The 15897-nt window shown below is 40.0% G+C and overlaps 3 protein-coding genes across 4 annotated transcripts; 2 read left to right on the top strand and 1 right to left on the bottom strand.

Annotated features, from left to right (window-relative positions):
* Window positions 1–1738: 1738 nt before the first annotated feature.
* Window positions 1739–3386, top strand: LOC115673907 (uncharacterized). Its single transcript, XM_030596169.2, has 3 exons — window positions 1739–1832; window positions 2851–2939; window positions 3093–3386. Exons 1-3 carry the CDS (start codon window positions 1809–1811, stop codon window positions 3244–3246), a joined length of 267 nt encoding a protein of 88 aa, XP_030452029.1. The 5' UTR covers window positions 1739–1808; the 3' UTR covers window positions 3247–3386.
* Window positions 3387–7037: 3651 nt separating this feature from the next.
* On the top strand, window positions 7038–10293 carry LOC115674091 (PI-PLC X domain-containing protein At5g67130). 2 transcript variants are annotated; one of them, XR_008818514.1, is made up of 8 exons: window positions 7038–7254; window positions 7350–7472; window positions 8203–8340; window positions 8456–8554; window positions 8700–9003; window positions 9139–9362; window positions 9615–9745; window positions 10063–10293. XR_008818514.1 is itself a non-coding variant. In XM_056320111.1 (8 exons), the coding sequence occupies exons 1-8, from the start codon at window positions 7168–7170 to the stop codon at window positions 10093–10095; spliced, it is 1095 nt and encodes a 364-aa protein (XP_056176086.1). In that variant the 5' UTR covers window positions 7041–7167; the 3' UTR covers window positions 10096–10293. The 2 variants fall into 2 exon arrangements, 1 of the variants encoding a protein (XP_056176086.1); XM_056320111.1 differs by having other exon boundaries at window positions 7041–7254; window positions 9659–9745.
* A 3288-nt stretch (window positions 10294–13581) lies between these two features.
* On the bottom strand, window positions 13582–14079 carry LOC130140477 (proline-rich receptor-like protein kinase PERK8). The gene has a single exon (XM_056319926.1). The coding sequence runs from the start codon at window positions 14077–14079 to the stop codon at window positions 13582–13584; it is 498 nt and encodes a 165-aa protein (XP_056175901.1).
* Between the last annotated feature and the right edge of the window lie 1818 nt (window positions 14080–15897).

Genomic DNA, 15897 nt, shown 5'->3' with positions numbered 1-15897 from the left:
GTATGCAAAATTTACTACCGCACTCACAGCTGTTGGTTTCAGACAATCCAGGCATGACTATGCATTATTCACATGGACAAAAGGTGCGTCGTCTATATATTTGATGATATGTGTTAATGACATTCTCATTATGGGATCCGATGAATCTACTGTCAAGGATCTTAAAAGGTATCTACATGCTACTTTTCACATTAAGGATCTAGGTCCTCCCAAATATTTCATTGGGATTGAGATTGCACAATTGAAAAAAGGAATCTCACTTAGCCAATGGAAATTCATTCTAAGGATTATATCAGAGGCAGGTCTATTAGGGTGTAAAACCAGTAATTATTTCTATTGAGCATAATATCAAATTGACCACTCTTGATTATGATATGGGAACATTGTCCAATAATGATGATCCACTGCTCAAAGACCTATCGAGCTATCAAAGACTCGTAGGTAAACTTATCTACCTTACTATGACAAGACCTTGCATATGCTTTGCAGTACAAACACTGAGCCAGTTCAGGCACAATCCAAAACAATCCCATATGAATGCAACTCTGAAAGTTGTCTAATGCTCGAAGAAATGTCCAGGAATTGAAATACTTCTTTCTCGAGAGTGTAACATGGAAATGATAGCCTATTGTGCTAGAGACCATGCTACCTGTTCGATGACCTAAAGGTCTATTACTAGATTCAGCATTAAGCTTGGAAAGTCCTTACTTTCATAGAAAACGAAGAAGCAATCAACTGTGTCATTATCATCAACTGAGGCTGAATATCGAGCTATGGTTAAAACTATTTTTGAGATAGTATGGATGCAAGGCATACTTCTTGACCTTGGCATACAAGTTCAATGACCAACGACGCTGTTTTTCCGATAATGATGCAGCATTCAAACTTACAGCTAACCCCATAATTCATGAATGGACAAAGCATATAGAAATTGACTGTCATTTCACTCGAGACAAGATCCATGAAGGGATAGTTAGAACAAAGGGAATTGGGACTTCAGAACAACCTGCTGATATTCTCACCAAACTCTTGTGTCAAAGGCAACACACATATCTGTTAAGCAAGCTGGGTGTCTTGGACATATATAAGTCACCAACTCGAGGCGGAGTGTTAGAGATATGATTTGTGCAATTGATTGGATTGAAGATACTTGAATCAATCTAGGGTTTAGATTGATATCAATTAGTGATTCAGAATGATTTTGTATCTTTGTATTTTCCTTTTATTGTTTACACTTTGTAATATAAATACATGTAAAGAATACATATCAAATCAGACTGAATACAAAGAAATTCTTCAACCTCCTTCTCTCTTTCATTTCGTGTCCAATACCGAGGGGATCGCAAGGAAACATCCTGTTACGGGTCCAATTATTAATGCGAGAAAAACTTGGATTGTCATTGACGGCGATATCTATCTTGCCGTTAGATGACTTCCATGGATGAACAAAGTCATCAAAATGGGCACACATGCAGAAACATGTCAGCGCTGACTCGTTCAATCCGCTTGTGTAAACCCTCGCGAATCATCATCTATTTCGACGAATGAACCAAGGAAAACCTGAAAAAACAAGAGGCTAAAGCCCCTGGTTCTGTCCGAAGTCAAGCCCCTAACAGCCCACCGTTTGAACAGAAGCTTATCTTTTTGCCGTTGCCGTCCAATGTGATGGCTGCTCATTCTCGCAAGAGCAGTATATATATACAAATGACAGACCCACACACCCTATTGTCTTATAAGCAATTCATACTCTAATCAAGGAAGCAGCTGGAGAATTAAGCGCACGTCCTGAAGTGCACACGAACTTCCTGATGGGGCGTTGGGTCAAGCCAGATGTGAGTATATATTTTTTTGAGTTCTCCCCGAGAAAAACATTTTCCTAAAAATGACCATTTGTATTGCTTAAAATAATCAGTCAATGAGAAATGTTTCTTTAACAACAGCAATTCATGTCTAAGAATTTTTGCGAACAATGAAATTTGTTTTCGTTTATTTATTTTTGTAAGCGATACAAATGATCATTTTTAGAAAATTATTTTTCAAATCAATCATTTTCGGCGAAACAGACGCACCCATATTCCCAGACTACTTGTCAATATATTTTGCTAAAGAGTAGGTTGTTGACTTCAAGAACACTTATTAGATAACTAAATAAAGAGAATTTGTAATTTTCAATGCACTGCCTTCGCTCATAATTTGATAAGGTTCACTGTTGTAATTTGATAATTACATAATATTCCATTACTTAGCAAATGTGAATCTATTCGTGGGACCCTATTTCATTGCTTCTAACTTCTATCAAATAACGTGTTTAAACATATTTCCATAGACAGCCCTGTTCACTCTTGATTTGATTGTTAACAAGAGATTGGATAGTCAAAATCGTTAACTCGTGGGTGGATAAGTTTGCTTGTGTAAAGTTTTCAATACGTTGATTGTATATGCTCTTATTTTTTCCCGATTATTTCGTCCCTTCTCGCCCAAAAAGAAAACGAATATATGAACATAGTATCTGTAAGCTAAAATGGAAAAAGTCTACAGTGCAATAATCAAAATAGCTAGACACATCTCTACAGGATGTGCGTAGGACGAGAATATAAGTATCCAAACATACTTCGGATAATTTGACGGTTGAGTTGTTTAGCCATAATATGATGTTTGTTCTAAGTTCTAAACCGGAAAACATATTGCATGGTTTTCAGATCATGTAAACCAAGTCGAGGCGTGACATATTGATAAGACCTTTATACTTAATATAACAGCATGAGATATTCACTAGTGCACTTTCTTTTCTTTTCCCTCAAAATAAGATATTCATTGACTTAGTATTCATGGCTTTGTTCTTTTATATAGGTGTATCCGCTGATGGCAGCAATGACATTTGTGACAAGTATGTGCATATTCCAGCTCACAAGAAATGTTCTCTGGAACCCTGATGTCAGGTAACAAGCACTTTCTGATACAATTAAGTTCCATGAAAAGAGTCGTCGATGACAATTAATTTACAACATAATCTATTGAATTTCTTTGGCTCTTTCTTCTTCTTTTTTCAGTTTTTTTTTTTGCATTTTTTTGAACTGTTCACTATAATACAGAATCAACAAGACACATAGAGGCATGGCAGTGTTGGACAATGCAGAAGAAGGGAAGAGGTACTCTGAGCACGGGCTCCGCAAGTTCCTCCGCACTCGGCCGCCGGAGATCATGCCGACCATCAACCACTTCTTCTCCAAAGATAAATCTGCATAATTGTACACCTTGTAAAAAAACCTAGCTTAAAATTATGTTCAGTGTACTTGTGAATGAAACTTATGATGTGTAACTAGATCTGTAATGTGTGATTTGCAAACTCTATGATTGGAAGATACTGTAGATGCCATTCTTGTTTTCTATTTCGTGGACATGAATTAAATCAGGCTAAGGTATCGGCGGTCCTTCATTTTGTAGCCACTAATTTGGATGAAGAATTGGCCGTGGGTCCCTGGTGAACATAGCGGCTATGAACCAACAAATGTTCTGTCTATGCCTTGATGGTTTGCACGTTTGTAGCCCACTTAGCTCTTTGTAACTTAAACTAGGATGTCCTATTAATCGAGTGATAAGACCTGATCAATAGGTGGATCAGACCGTGTACCGAGCATATGAGTCTTTGCGTAGGCTCGCCGATGATTTGAGAAATTTTGAATTTTATCCATGAAATGACCGGGCCTGGACGGGCCCAAGAAGGAGTGCCCTTGCTCAAGTCCACTCAATTCGTGCTTCCGGCTTTGTTCAGCTTAGGTGGACCTTGTAGGCTGCCAGGCTCATGGTGGATCGAGTTAGGAGTGAGCGTTGAGAACTTTAAAAGTTTTTAATATTTAAAGTTTTCTCTAGTATTATAACATTATAAAACCTACTTTATGTAAACAATAGCATTGCTTTTATACCGGATGTTATAACTGTTTACCATATATAATTAGCCTCGAAAATTAAAACTAATGTCTTCTAGAATCATTCTAGTCATCATTCATTCTTTTGAACGAGTCCTAAATTTCAAATGACATTTATGCAGAGTGAAGACTTTTGTTTGTTGATATTGATCGAGGATAAAAATTAGGAATTTTAGCAATAGTCTAACATCTATTTCTTAGCTTCATCATATTTAATATACTAGGAAACATAAATTCATAATTTATATACATAAATCCCGCATAGATGGACTAAATTGATGTGACATATCCTCTTATATTATCTAGATGCATGAAGTATCATAAAGGAGTAAAAGTTACAGATTCATACTAATTATGGTTTGATTTATAACATGGAGATATAGGTGCACTTAGAATTAGGTGATCTTCAGAACTATCTAGTTTAACTCTTGAACACAAGATCACATTTTTTTTTTTGAAAAATGATCACACAAGTAATCTTAAAATTAAAAGATTCCTCCAATAATGGAAAGAAAAGAGTAAGTCAAATGAAAGCAAAACCCGTGTTAGTAACGTGACACATCTTTTGATTATCCTTCTTCTTTTCTTTTTCTCGAATTTGTTTTCTCCCTTTATTTTTTTCCCCCTTTCAACTTCCCTGATCCTAATTTAGATTATCAAATGAATAATATCACATTGATTGGTTTGATTGAAGTGGAGGGATGGGAAGAGAAACAAAAAAAACTTTGAATAATACTCATGCAATTCAAAACTAGAACAAAAACCAAATATATTTATGTAAACATTTTTGTTATGTGGGGGCAAATGCCTAACCAAGTAACCTTTCCCAAGCCAACCATATACGTGAACATATTTTTTTGGGCCAAACATATAGGCGATGAGGAGAAGCGTGTGAAAACCTGGAATAAAGCGAATATCTGTAAAGGACAAAGCTGTAATGGACAGTTGCAATCAGTTGCAATCATCCCATTTGTCACGCAACTCTATAGGTAGCATAAAGAAGCTGGAAGTGGACCCTAATACCGATGTGTCCATATTTGTTATCGATTATCTCTCTAATTACGGAGTCACTATTACATGTTCCCGATGCATGTGAGCCCAATGCATGTACACCGTTAGATGATGTGGATTCCATGTGAGACCCACTTCAACAACGGCGAATGTGGATTGAGGTCACATAGGTTGGGATCGTGTTGGAATTTTTCCAAATTACTTGTAGATTGGTTGGTGTCAAATGTCATATTGCATTGGCCCACCTTTACATTGCTCATCTCCAGCCGAGAAAATAATTGGAGTCTTTGATTGGATGACCTGCCGTTTGGCTATTTCCTTCCGCTCATAGCATATTCTATGTTTATGCGACCAAGGAAAACAGTGTCGTAATTACAATTAAATCCATTGACAAAAAAAAATGTGATGAAATATAAGCATATTCTTGTTGAAATGTTTTTGTTTTCAATCAGTTATCAATAACAAATTTTCCCTACTTGGGCTTTTGTTGACAAAATCGTTCTACAAAATTGGTCTGTGTCTGTAACTTGTGCTGCAAGATTTGCAACTTGTGTGTTTTTTTATTATCATGCTTCAGTTTGCCAATTGAGTCATTCCGGCCAATTTTAACTAAAAATTATTGACGTAGACGCCAGAAGTCCTACTTGACGGCCAGCGCAGATGTGGACAATTTTTATGATTTTTAAAGAAATTTAATTTTTTTTATTTTATTTTCTTTGCTTTTTTTTGCTTTGTGGCCAGAGAGTCACTAGCGACCCTTGCTGATCGCAAAGGCTCACTAGATTTGGGTAGCCCTTGTGGCGAGCGTCATTGGTGATCCTCGCCACCCATAATGAAAAAAGCAAACAAAAAGAAAAGAAAAGAAAAGAAAGATAAAAAAAATAAAAAAATCAATTTTTTTGAAAAATTATAAAAATCTCCCACGTTACCGCTGGTCATGCCACGTGGGAGGCCAATGTCCAAGTGACTAGAAATACTCAATTGGCAAATTGTCGAAAAGTTTAGGACTCAACTAACCAAATTGAAAGGTTTACGACTAAATTAGCACAAATGCAATATGTTTATGACTTTTTTAGTAATTTTCTCATTAAAAATTGACTAGCTAGTACGACTTGTCCCGCCTTGAGGGGGTTGGGACCAGCTCTCTATCCCAATGAACCTGGTTCTGCTGTCACTATATTTTGTTCTTGTTCACGCATTCTGATTTCTCCTTTCATTCCATCCATCCAAGTTTTGTCTATGATGAGCAGGCCCTTCTCTTCATTGGATCCATTGGATCATGTTGTGGGTGAGATGTCCTTTTTACTTGCATAAAAATCAAACGGTCTGTAATGGAATTTGATGGTCCTGCATCACTTACTAAAAAGAGCGTAACTTCCTAAAACCTACTAAAATCTTTTAGGACCTTGGGGGGTGTTTGTAGCCGTGAGCAGATTGCCGGACACCTTAAATAGCTACATCATCCCTTTGCAGATCTATGGTGTTGCCGGAAAGATGTATCAAATGGGCTCTCAATAACAAGTACTTTGCGGTTTTTATGCAATTTTTTTTGGGTATTACATGTGCTTAATGCTTTCAAAATCAAAGTAACTCTTATTAAACCTGCCTAATAAGTAAAAAGAAGGGACGCGTTAACAAGATCCGTAAAAGAAAAAGGGTTTATACCTCAAAAAACGCCAAATTAGTACACGTGACAAATTTACCCAAAACTAATTTTTTAACCATCAAAAACTCCAAACCAGTACACTTGTAGCAAATTTACCCTTTGTTGGTTTCCATTAAATTGGATTAATAGCGCGAAAAATCACAAACCAGAAGCTCAAACTGATACGCTGTGTCATCCAACTCAACAATTTGACAGTAAAATTTAACAAAAACTAATAGATGGTAAATTTATCAGTGGTGTACCAATTCGGCGTTTTTGGTGATAAAAAAATTAATTTGAGTAAATTTATCATAAATATACAAGTTTGGAGTTTTTCGTGATATTTGACCCGAAGAAAAATCAAAAGCATATACCTTTTTGTTGGTTTCTCGCTATCAGAGCGTGATACATTTCCTTTCTATATTATGGGGCCGATGTTTCCTTGTTCTCCTCTGCGAACAACAAAGTACCAACTTTACATGCATTTTCCATCCGACCAAAGTCCCTCCCACTTTTTCCGAGGAAGATCGCCGTCGAGCCCCACGCACGCAGCACCATCATCGTTTCCCTCCCGTTCACATTCAGATGGATCGTCGCGAATGCCTTCTCCTGCTCGTGCTTTCAGCGACGCTCTTCAGTTTCGGCGCCTCTTGCTCCAATGGTGAATGCAGGGTTCGTACGTCTCCGTCAGATTGTACTTCGGTTTTCGGCATGAGTCTTGGGAAGTTTCTGATTTTGTTGCTTGTGTGGTTTTCTCGTGAATGAAGCTTCTTGATGAATGCTCGAGCGATAGCGACTGCGAGGCCGGTCTCTATTGTTTCTCCTGCCCTCAAGGCTTTTCGGGTTCCAGATGCGTAAGATCGACCATTACTGACCAGTTCAAGCTCTTGGTATTTCTCTCTCCCTCTCAATCTGTAACTTTTTTCTTTGCCTTGAACACGAATTTCTTTTTCTTTTGTGATTGTCGCAATCGACTTTCTCAGTGATATCAGAGAAGTCCAGACTTTATGGAGGGGAGTTGCTTAAATGTTGACCCACTGAGAAATAAGGTTTTTCTATCCAATTCGGCATTTTCTCGAAGTGGGCTAAACAAAAGTTGGAGTAGAGCAGCTGAAGTATTGACAAACATGGAGTTAGGTTGGATGTGTCACCGAGAAATTCACTTTTTGTCTACCCAAATAAAATAGAATAAGAATAAGAAAGCAAATTCACTGTTCTTGTTACATGATCAGCCTAATCTCAACTGCCCATGAGCATTCATCTCGTGTGAAGAAGAATCTGAAGTTTGACGCTCGCAGAGAAATTTGCATAGCTCATGCCACTGAGAAATTTGCTTTTTCTTTTCCAATTAAAACGTTGGTCGATTTGTTGCCGTTTTAAATGTATTCTGGTTGTGTGTGGAAATTCATAGATTTCACGATTCGACATTCGGGCAATGTAATTTGTGCTAAGAACTTGACTGGGTAAAGAAGTAAAGGCCAGAAAATTTCCTGGCATGAGTATTTTCGTTTCCTTCTCTTTTCTTTCTTTTTGGGGGTTTCGGCAGGTGTATTGGAAGGGTTTGACCGGTATATCATCTTGGTCAGTGATTTGATCTGCTTCGTTTAACTTTTTTATTAGAACAATTCTCTTCCTTTAAACAAATATGCATTCTTGACAACCCACAATGCGTATGCTATTGATGGAGAGCCACTCCACACGCCCGTACCAAGAGTGACCTTTACAAATCAAGAGGATACAGTCACTCAACAGCTAAATGTATGACTCTCTGTAAATCCGATTACTCTTTAGCTTTTCCTCATTTTCATTTTCAGGTTGTTTATAGGAACATGATCTCAATTTAATGTTGCCAATGGCGTTTTTCCATTTCCAGAATGGAGTTCGAGGGCTGATGCTAGATACATATGACTTCGAAGGAGATGTATGGTTGTGCCATTCTTTTAAAGGTCAATGTTACAACTTCACCGCATTTGTAGGTACTCTGTCCTTAAACTGATAGTTATCTTGTCCACCCTGTGCTTTTTGATTTTCCTCTTCTCATTGAAAATTTTTCTTTTCTTCCTTCACATATCTTCTTGGTGCACCTCAAATGCTGAGGATCCTTGTTTGCCATGTAGGAACCGGCTATAGACACTCTCAAGGAAATCGAAACTTTTCTATCTGCAAACCCGGCGGAGATAGTCACTTTGATACTCGAGGACTACGTTCAGGCGCCAAATGGATTGACAAAGGTCTTTACTGATGCTGGCTTGATGAAATACTGGTTTCCGGTATCAAACATGCCAAAGAATGGTCAAGATTGGCCGCTAGTTAGTGACATGGTGGCTAATAATCAGCGGCTGCTCGTGTTTACCTCCATCCAGTCTAAGGAACAGAGTGAAGGGATTGCTTATCAGTGGAATTACATGGTTGAGAATCAATGTATGTGCATTGTCAAGTTTACTTAGAGAGAATCTTCTCGGCTATTTGGCCCAGATTTTTTTCAAACACATGATTCGTTGTTGACATGTTGTGTCCATCTATGTGTTGGCGCGTTAATTATTTAGTAATTTGCAGATGGTGATGGTGGAATGCAAGCAGGAAGCTGTCCAAACAGAGCTGAATCAGCGCCTCTTGATGACAGGAGCAAGTCCTTGGTTTTGGTGAATTACTTCCGGTCTCAGCCCATCAAGCTACTCAGTTGCGAGAACAACTCGGGCGACCTCATTAACATGCTTCGGACTTGTTATGGCGCGGCTGGCAACAGATGGGCTAACTTTGTTGCTGTTGATTTTTATAAGGTACAAGTTCTTTTATCTTCTAAATGCTTTTCTCTGTCTATATGACCTTTTGAAATTTAAGAAAGTATCAGGGATATCGTCTTTTCCTCGTATATACTAAGTTGAAACACCCACATATAGTATGCACCTTGGGCTCATGCTCTTGTTTGGGCTAGATACTCAGACACGCCTAGAAGTTGATTATAGTAATATTAATTTTGTCTGACCAAATTGCTCTATAGATTTAAACCTGCATTTTTTGGAATGAAAAAGTTATGGAAAAGCATCAACACCAGAAGCTCTATGCTTTTATGCAGAGGAGCGAGGGAGGAGGATCATTTCAAGCGGTAGACACTCTAAACGGGAAGCTGCTATGCGGATGTGACGATGTGCACGCTTGCGCGGTAAGTTAAACTTGAGGTGCTGATTTATTACCTATGAAGCAAAAAGAATGTTCTCTTCTCAATGTTGGCATTATAGCGGATGCGTGATCCTTGTCAAAAGGTCAAGTCAGCTCGAATGGATGTCCCAACCATTTCGACTGCTTTGATAGTATGGGGAACGAAGCCCGTGTCATAGCCTAATCTACATGGACATGCTTTTCTCTCAATAATGAAGTTCAACCCATGAGGTTCATTAGTAGTTCAAAGAACATTCACAGACAATTGCATGTTTCTTTTCTGGAAAATTTGCTGACGCGATCGATATGTTCGTTTTGCAGCCGGGTTCGACTTCTGGGGCATGCTCTCCATAGAAAACAAGAATATCCTGAATAGAACAAAGGGAACTACAGTGACTGCTACAACTAGGAATAGTAAAACGCACACTGCAATTCATGACAAGCGTCCGACAAATGCAGGATTCAAATTAATTGTTGCTGCATTTTTGTTTTATGTAAGACTACAGTGACTCGGTCGGAATAGCAGAACCTACCAATCAAGAGAAATGAAAATGATATGCTGAAATAGAATTATATCTGTTATGTGCGATACAGACAGAAAAGAAAGCGTTAGTAAGGTAACACATCATTGTGTTTTTCATGCCCTGCAGATTGAGTTTGTGCTTACTTATCCAAATGGTACTCATTTCCTTTCTGGGGTACACATGGAGCACAAAATCGTATTATGTCAGTGATTGATACAATCGATCACATATGCGTAATCGGAGTTCCATTGCTTCTTGATATGAGAAGGGTCTCCCCTAATAAAAGGAGTTCTTCATAAGAGAAGGGTCTCAATGCTAGGCATAAGACTTTACAAATTCTGTATACTTGTTGTGGCATACTGCAAGTGGCTAATTAAATAAGTGGCATATTCAACATCAAATAACAATCTGCCACATCATTTAGTTTGATCAGTTTTAGCCGATCTAGCATTTCTCCTCACTATTTCTCACTTAGAGTTCGTTTGTTTCAAGGAAAACTATTTTCGGCAAACCGTTTTTTTGACTTTCCGGTGTTTAAATGATGAAAAACTAATCGATATATAAAAAACATTTTTCATGGACAGAAAACAACAAGCTTAGATAAGGAGATAACGATTTTCGCTTCTGGCAAGAAGAATATCAGTTTCCCTAAACTATCAAATAAATAAATACTAATATTTTTTAAAAAATGATTTCCATGAAAAATATTTTTTTAATATGTATCAAGTCAATCTCGAAATAATAAATTACAGTGTTGGAACTTGGAACCTTATGATTGGGGTTGGCCAAGGCCCAATGGTTATTGGTGGGCTGTTTGGGCCCCGAAATTTTTCCACTTTTGGAACTCTCTCATGCACGATGAAGATTTTTGATTCTCCATCGTCACTCTAAGCTAGGGTCACCCCGATCTGGGTGAGGTGTAGAATGTCGTATGGCTTTTGAAAACGATACATGCTAATGATATGGCATATAACCATTAACTGATGGTGAGAAAAATTTCCGCAAGGCATATATATATATATTCAGCTTTCTTTAAGGAAAAAATTCTTGGGTATGTTCACTTCCACTTCTGTGATGCGTAGAAGATAGCGAAAAGAGAATATGTGGTCGTCAAGGGGGGACGATGAGTATACAATATAAAAATAAAAAGGGAAAAAACCACCAAAAATCCCGAACTTTGCCATCTGTGACACATTTACCCTGAACTTTTTTTTGTGACACCAAAAACCCCAAATTATGCTATTTGTGACACATTTACCCAAATGTATTTAGTCCATGGGCATTTTCGTCTTTTTTGCTTTTTCTTTTTTTTTTTCTCTTTTTTTTTCCTTTTCGGCGAGGGCTGCCCTCGCCGGCGTCGGGCGAGGGTCGCCTCGCCCGGCGTCGGCGAGGGTCGCCCTCGCTCGCCCGGCGAGGGCCGCCCTCGCTCGACGCCGGCGAGGGCCCCCTCGCCGATCCGGCGAGGGTCGCCCTCGCCCGGGCGAGAGAGGGCGGCCCTCGCCCGACTCAGCGAGGGCGGCCCTCGCCCGACTCAGCGAGGTCGACCCTCGCTCGACACCGGCGAGGGTCGACCTCGCCCGAGCTGAGCGAGGGCCGCCCTCACTCGCCCGGGCAGGCGACCCTCGCCCGACGCCGGCGAGGGGGGCCCTCGCCGGATCTGGCGAGGGCCGTCCTTGCTCGACGCCGGCGAGGGCCCCCCTCGCCGGGTTGGGCGAGGGCAGCACCGGAAAGGAAAAAAAAAGAGAAAAAAAAAGAAAAAGAAAAAAAGACGAAAATGCCCATGGACTAAATACATTCGGGTAAATGTGTCACAAATAGCATAGTTTGAGATTTTTGGTCTCACAGAAAAAAGTTCAGGATAAATGTGTCACAGGTGGCAAAGTTTGGGGTTTTTGGTGGTTTTTTCCCAAATAAAAATGGTGCACAATCGGTAAAAGAGCGGGCTTTTGTTCGTTCTCGACAACATATGTTATTCACAAAGAAGGAAGTCGGTGGATGACTTTTCTTTCATATATCCATATTTCCACTTTTGCAGTGCAAGGGGGCACAGTATAAAAGAAACATAACATACAGAGAGAAGGGGGGGCTCCATACACGTAAACGAAGAGAGAAAACCTTGGAGAGAATTCTGGAACAGCGAACTTCTCGCCGTCGCACAGCTTGAACCACCAATTTCCAGTGAGAACAGCTTCAACATTGCGCAGGAATCAAACCCGCCGTGCCAAGTTTCCTCCTGCTGCCGTTGCTCTCCACCACCGTTAGTTCCGACACCTCCCAGCGAGGTCACAGCAAGCACTCCGGCAAGCTCGACTCAACAATGCTGCGACCTTCACTGTGAACAGAACCTACATTGGCCATCACGTCTGAGTTTGATTTTTGCAGGTTTTCTAGCGCTTGACAAAGTCCGTCGTTGCTGTTTTAATCTTGTCATCGCTGCCCTCCTTACCGGTCCTTGCCGTGAGTCTCGACATGAACCCGTTCCACCAGTCCAACGACCCACGAGTTACCACGATCACCGGTTCAGCCATCACAAGGCAGCCCTTTTTTAGCAATAACAAGTAACTTCATTGAGTTCATCACTACTTATTTGATTGTCACAGCTCTTTGCTCGGACATCGCCACCGCCAGTCCACCAGCAGCCCTCCTTGTACACAGGCATTCACCAAGGTCCTCGCCTGTCCCGTATTCGGCAACAAAGGTAGTTTCCTAAGCCTAATTCGATTCACATATGTGGTTGCCTAATTGGAGTTTATTAAAACTAATTCGACTTCCTCGATATTTTTAGGCATTATTCGATTAGGAAAGTTTCCGTATTGAAAATCTCAATAATTATAAGAATTTGAGCGGCGAAATGTCGGATCGGATTTTTGATTATTTTTTATATCTTGTTTTCGTTGTGGTGAATACATGGTTTATATGGGCTTATCATATTGCATGTTTTTAATTTAGTGAATTGTCATATTATGAAAAATATTTATTGACACCTAAATTTTGGCGACCCATTTAAGAACTTATTGCATAAAAAATTAGGGATTGATTCCGGTCATAAACAAAAAATATTAAATTTAAATTGCATATAGATATTATGAGCATTTGTATTAATAATTGATTAAGACCATAGAGTTTGCATATTTAGGTTGCGAATGACAAGCATTCTATTTCATAAATTAATTTTTGGCCAGAAATAAATTTTTTTATTTCTATTTCTATTTCTATTTCTGGACAAGTTTCTGAGCAAAAAACACGTTTAATAACGATATAAAATTTCTGTTCCCGAAACAAAATTTTGTTGATAACGACACAAAATTTCTTCCTCTCAGGTGACCGGCGAGTGGACGGTGAGCGGATGGCGACGGCGGGGGCAGACAGTGGTAGCGAATGGCGGGTGGTGGGGGGAGGCAGCGGCAGATGGCGACGTGGCCAATGCAGAAGACGGTGGCTGGAGGAGGCCGGCGTTGGGCAGCGGCAGGAGGTGAGCAACGGTCGGCGGCGGGAGGGGGGCGGCGGCGGCGGGAGGAGGGCGGACGGGGGCAACAGGTGGTGGATGGTGAAGGGAGGCGGCGGCGGATGGTGACACGGCTAGTGCGGAGGATGGCGGTTGGAGGAGGCTAGCGTCGGGCAGCGACAGGAGGCAAGTGACAACCGGCGACGGGAGGCGAGCGGCCAACGACAGGAGACGGTGGCCGGCGGCCCATGGCGACCCTTGGAGGGAGATGGCGAACAGCGGGAGGCGACGACTGACAAGTGACTTGCGATGAGCAGTGGGTGGACGACCGGCTAGTAGTGAGGGTGAGCGATGGGAAGAATTTTTCATTTTTATTTCAGAAATAAAAAAGTAGAAAATTTTTACTTCTCATTTCTATTTCAAATCTATTTTTGAAATCAAAATTTGTTTCAGAAATTGAAAAATAAAATTGCGTTACCAAACGGATTTCTGTTCCAAACTTGTTTCCGGAACAGAAAAATAGAAACAGAATGGTTATCATTTGCAGTCTTAGTGAACTGGCGGTGGATCGACTTAAGTGAGCGGTTTTAATTGGACTGAGCATATAAGAGAAAAGATTCAGCCAAAGCCCCTTAAAATTGTTGGTGGCCGAAATTTCGTCACGAGACCCAAGTTGGAATAATTGATTTATTAAATAAGCATTTCTTTGAAAATAATTCAGAAAATTGCTTAAGTTGGATTAGGAAATAAAAACCCTAGCTTTGTTCTTACAAATATGTGTTTTAGGGTTCACAAAAGAGGAGGCCACACAATTCACGGCTAGAGAATAGAGAGTGGGGTATGCTCTCTTGTTTTGCTGACCTTGCCTCCACGTTTTTTATTCACTATGGAGCAACACCTCCACCATTTCTTTGCTGCTGCTATGCTCGTCTTAACGCCATCGCTGGTCTGATCCCGGCCCGATGTCCTTAAGCAAAGACCAGCATCGTCTCGAGCCCCATCGACTCCTTGCTGCAATTGGACACCCTCAAGCCGAACTCTGACGAATCTCCAGCACACTAGTCACTAGTTCCAGCATCTCCAGGCCAGCTTCAACGAATCCAGGCTGAACTCCGGCTACCCCTGTGCAGTCCCGTCGGTTGCCACTTCGTTGCTCTGTTTCTTCGTCGAACTTGGGCTCTGTTTTGCAGGTTTATCTAACGCTGATTCAGAGTTGATCGTTTCTTATCGCTGCTCTAGCAGTGGCACCACAGCAGCACCTTCCGAATCACCACGACGAGCACACCGTACCGTGACACCCTGCTGCACCGAGCTTCGATCAGCAACCAAGACCGAGAGCACCACTATGAGCCGTCCAGCAAACCTTGATCGTGGGCCCCTTGGCCGGGCACCATCACCGCCGGTTGCCTTCATCATCCGTCGAGTTCGAATTTGGAAACTTATCTACTCAATATTTTTGAGTTAGGTAATTATCTCATTTGATATCAATTTAAATATTCTGTGATTTAATTTGATTGATATTTTCATCTAATTCCCTAATTTGAGTGATTATATGTATATGTAAAATATTCGAGTATCCTTAAAATTAGGATTATTTCTTAATTTAACAACGTTCTCGGCTGGACGAAAAATCTTTCATCATATCCATAACCACTTGGATACGATTATTGATTTATTTTGTTTCCAAATTTAAACAGAAAACCTTACATAAATATTCATAATCACTTGATTATGATCGCTGGTTCATTCTGTTTCCAACTTTAAACAGATAAGATACATTTTGCGGATTGCATGGATGTTATCAAATGCGGTGATTATCTTTTATTTGATTGTTTCTGTATTCCTGATAGATAACTTTGCATGTTGAGAGTAGATTTGATTTGTTTTCCTTGAATAAATTAGGATAGTTTTGATAGGAGTCTCGTTTAAATTGATTCTAGAAGATTAGAATTATATTCTAGTTTAAATTATGATTTAACGTAGATTACTTCTTAGTCTAAGGCTCCATTCGTTTCGCGGAAAATGTTTTCCAAGAAAATATTTTTCGGGTTTTCCGGTGTTTGGGGGCTGAAAATAAACTAACCCCGCAAAACATTTTCCCTCAATGAGTGAAAACATGAAGAAAAGTAAGGAAAATATTTTCCACTTTTGAAAAGCGGAAAACATTTTCTACCGGCCTCCTTCTTT

This window comes from Syzygium oleosum, unplaced genomic scaffold, assembly GCF_021117445.2.
Source record: "Syzygium oleosum isolate NSW1041296 unplaced genomic scaffold, Sole_v2.1 Sole_v2.19, whole genome shotgun sequence".
In the NCBI taxonomy this organism is placed as follows: domain Eukaryota; kingdom Viridiplantae; phylum Streptophyta; class Magnoliopsida; order Myrtales; family Myrtaceae; genus Syzygium; species Syzygium oleosum.
Note: the sequence above shows the minus strand (reverse complement) of the source record. Positions and strands in the feature narration are given on the sequence as shown.

What these genes read in the sequence shown, in the direction of transcription:
- LOC115673907 (XM_030596169.2), top strand. Translation starts at nt 1,809, where the DNA reads ATGGGGCGTTGGGTCAAGCCAGAT. An exon ending in GGCGTTGGGTCAAGCCAGAT is followed by an intron (nt 1,833 to 2,850) that starts GTGAGTATATAT and finishes TCTTTTATATAG; the next exon opens with GTGTATCCGCTGATGGCAGC. An exon ending in CTCTGGAACCCTGATGTCAG is followed by an intron (nt 2,940 to 3,092) that starts GTAACAAGCACT and finishes ACTATAATACAG; the next exon opens with AATCAACAAGACACATAGAG.
- LOC115674091 (XM_056320111.1), top strand. Translation starts at nt 7,168, where the DNA reads ATGGATCGTCGCGAATGCCTTCTCCTGCTCGTGCTTTCAGCGACGCTC. An exon ending in GCTCCAATGGTGAATGCAGG is followed by an intron (nt 7,255 to 7,349) that starts GTTCGTACGTCT and finishes TCGTGAATGAAG; the next exon opens with CTTCTTGATGAATGCTCGAG. An exon ending in CAGTCACTCAACAGCTAAAT is followed by an intron (nt 8,341 to 8,455) that starts GTATGACTCTCT and finishes TTCCATTTCCAG; the next exon opens with AATGGAGTTCGAGGGCTGAT.
- LOC130140477 (XM_056319926.1), bottom strand. Translation starts at nt 14,079, where the DNA reads ATGAAAAATTCTTCCCATCGCTCACCCTCACTACTAGCCGGTCGTCCA.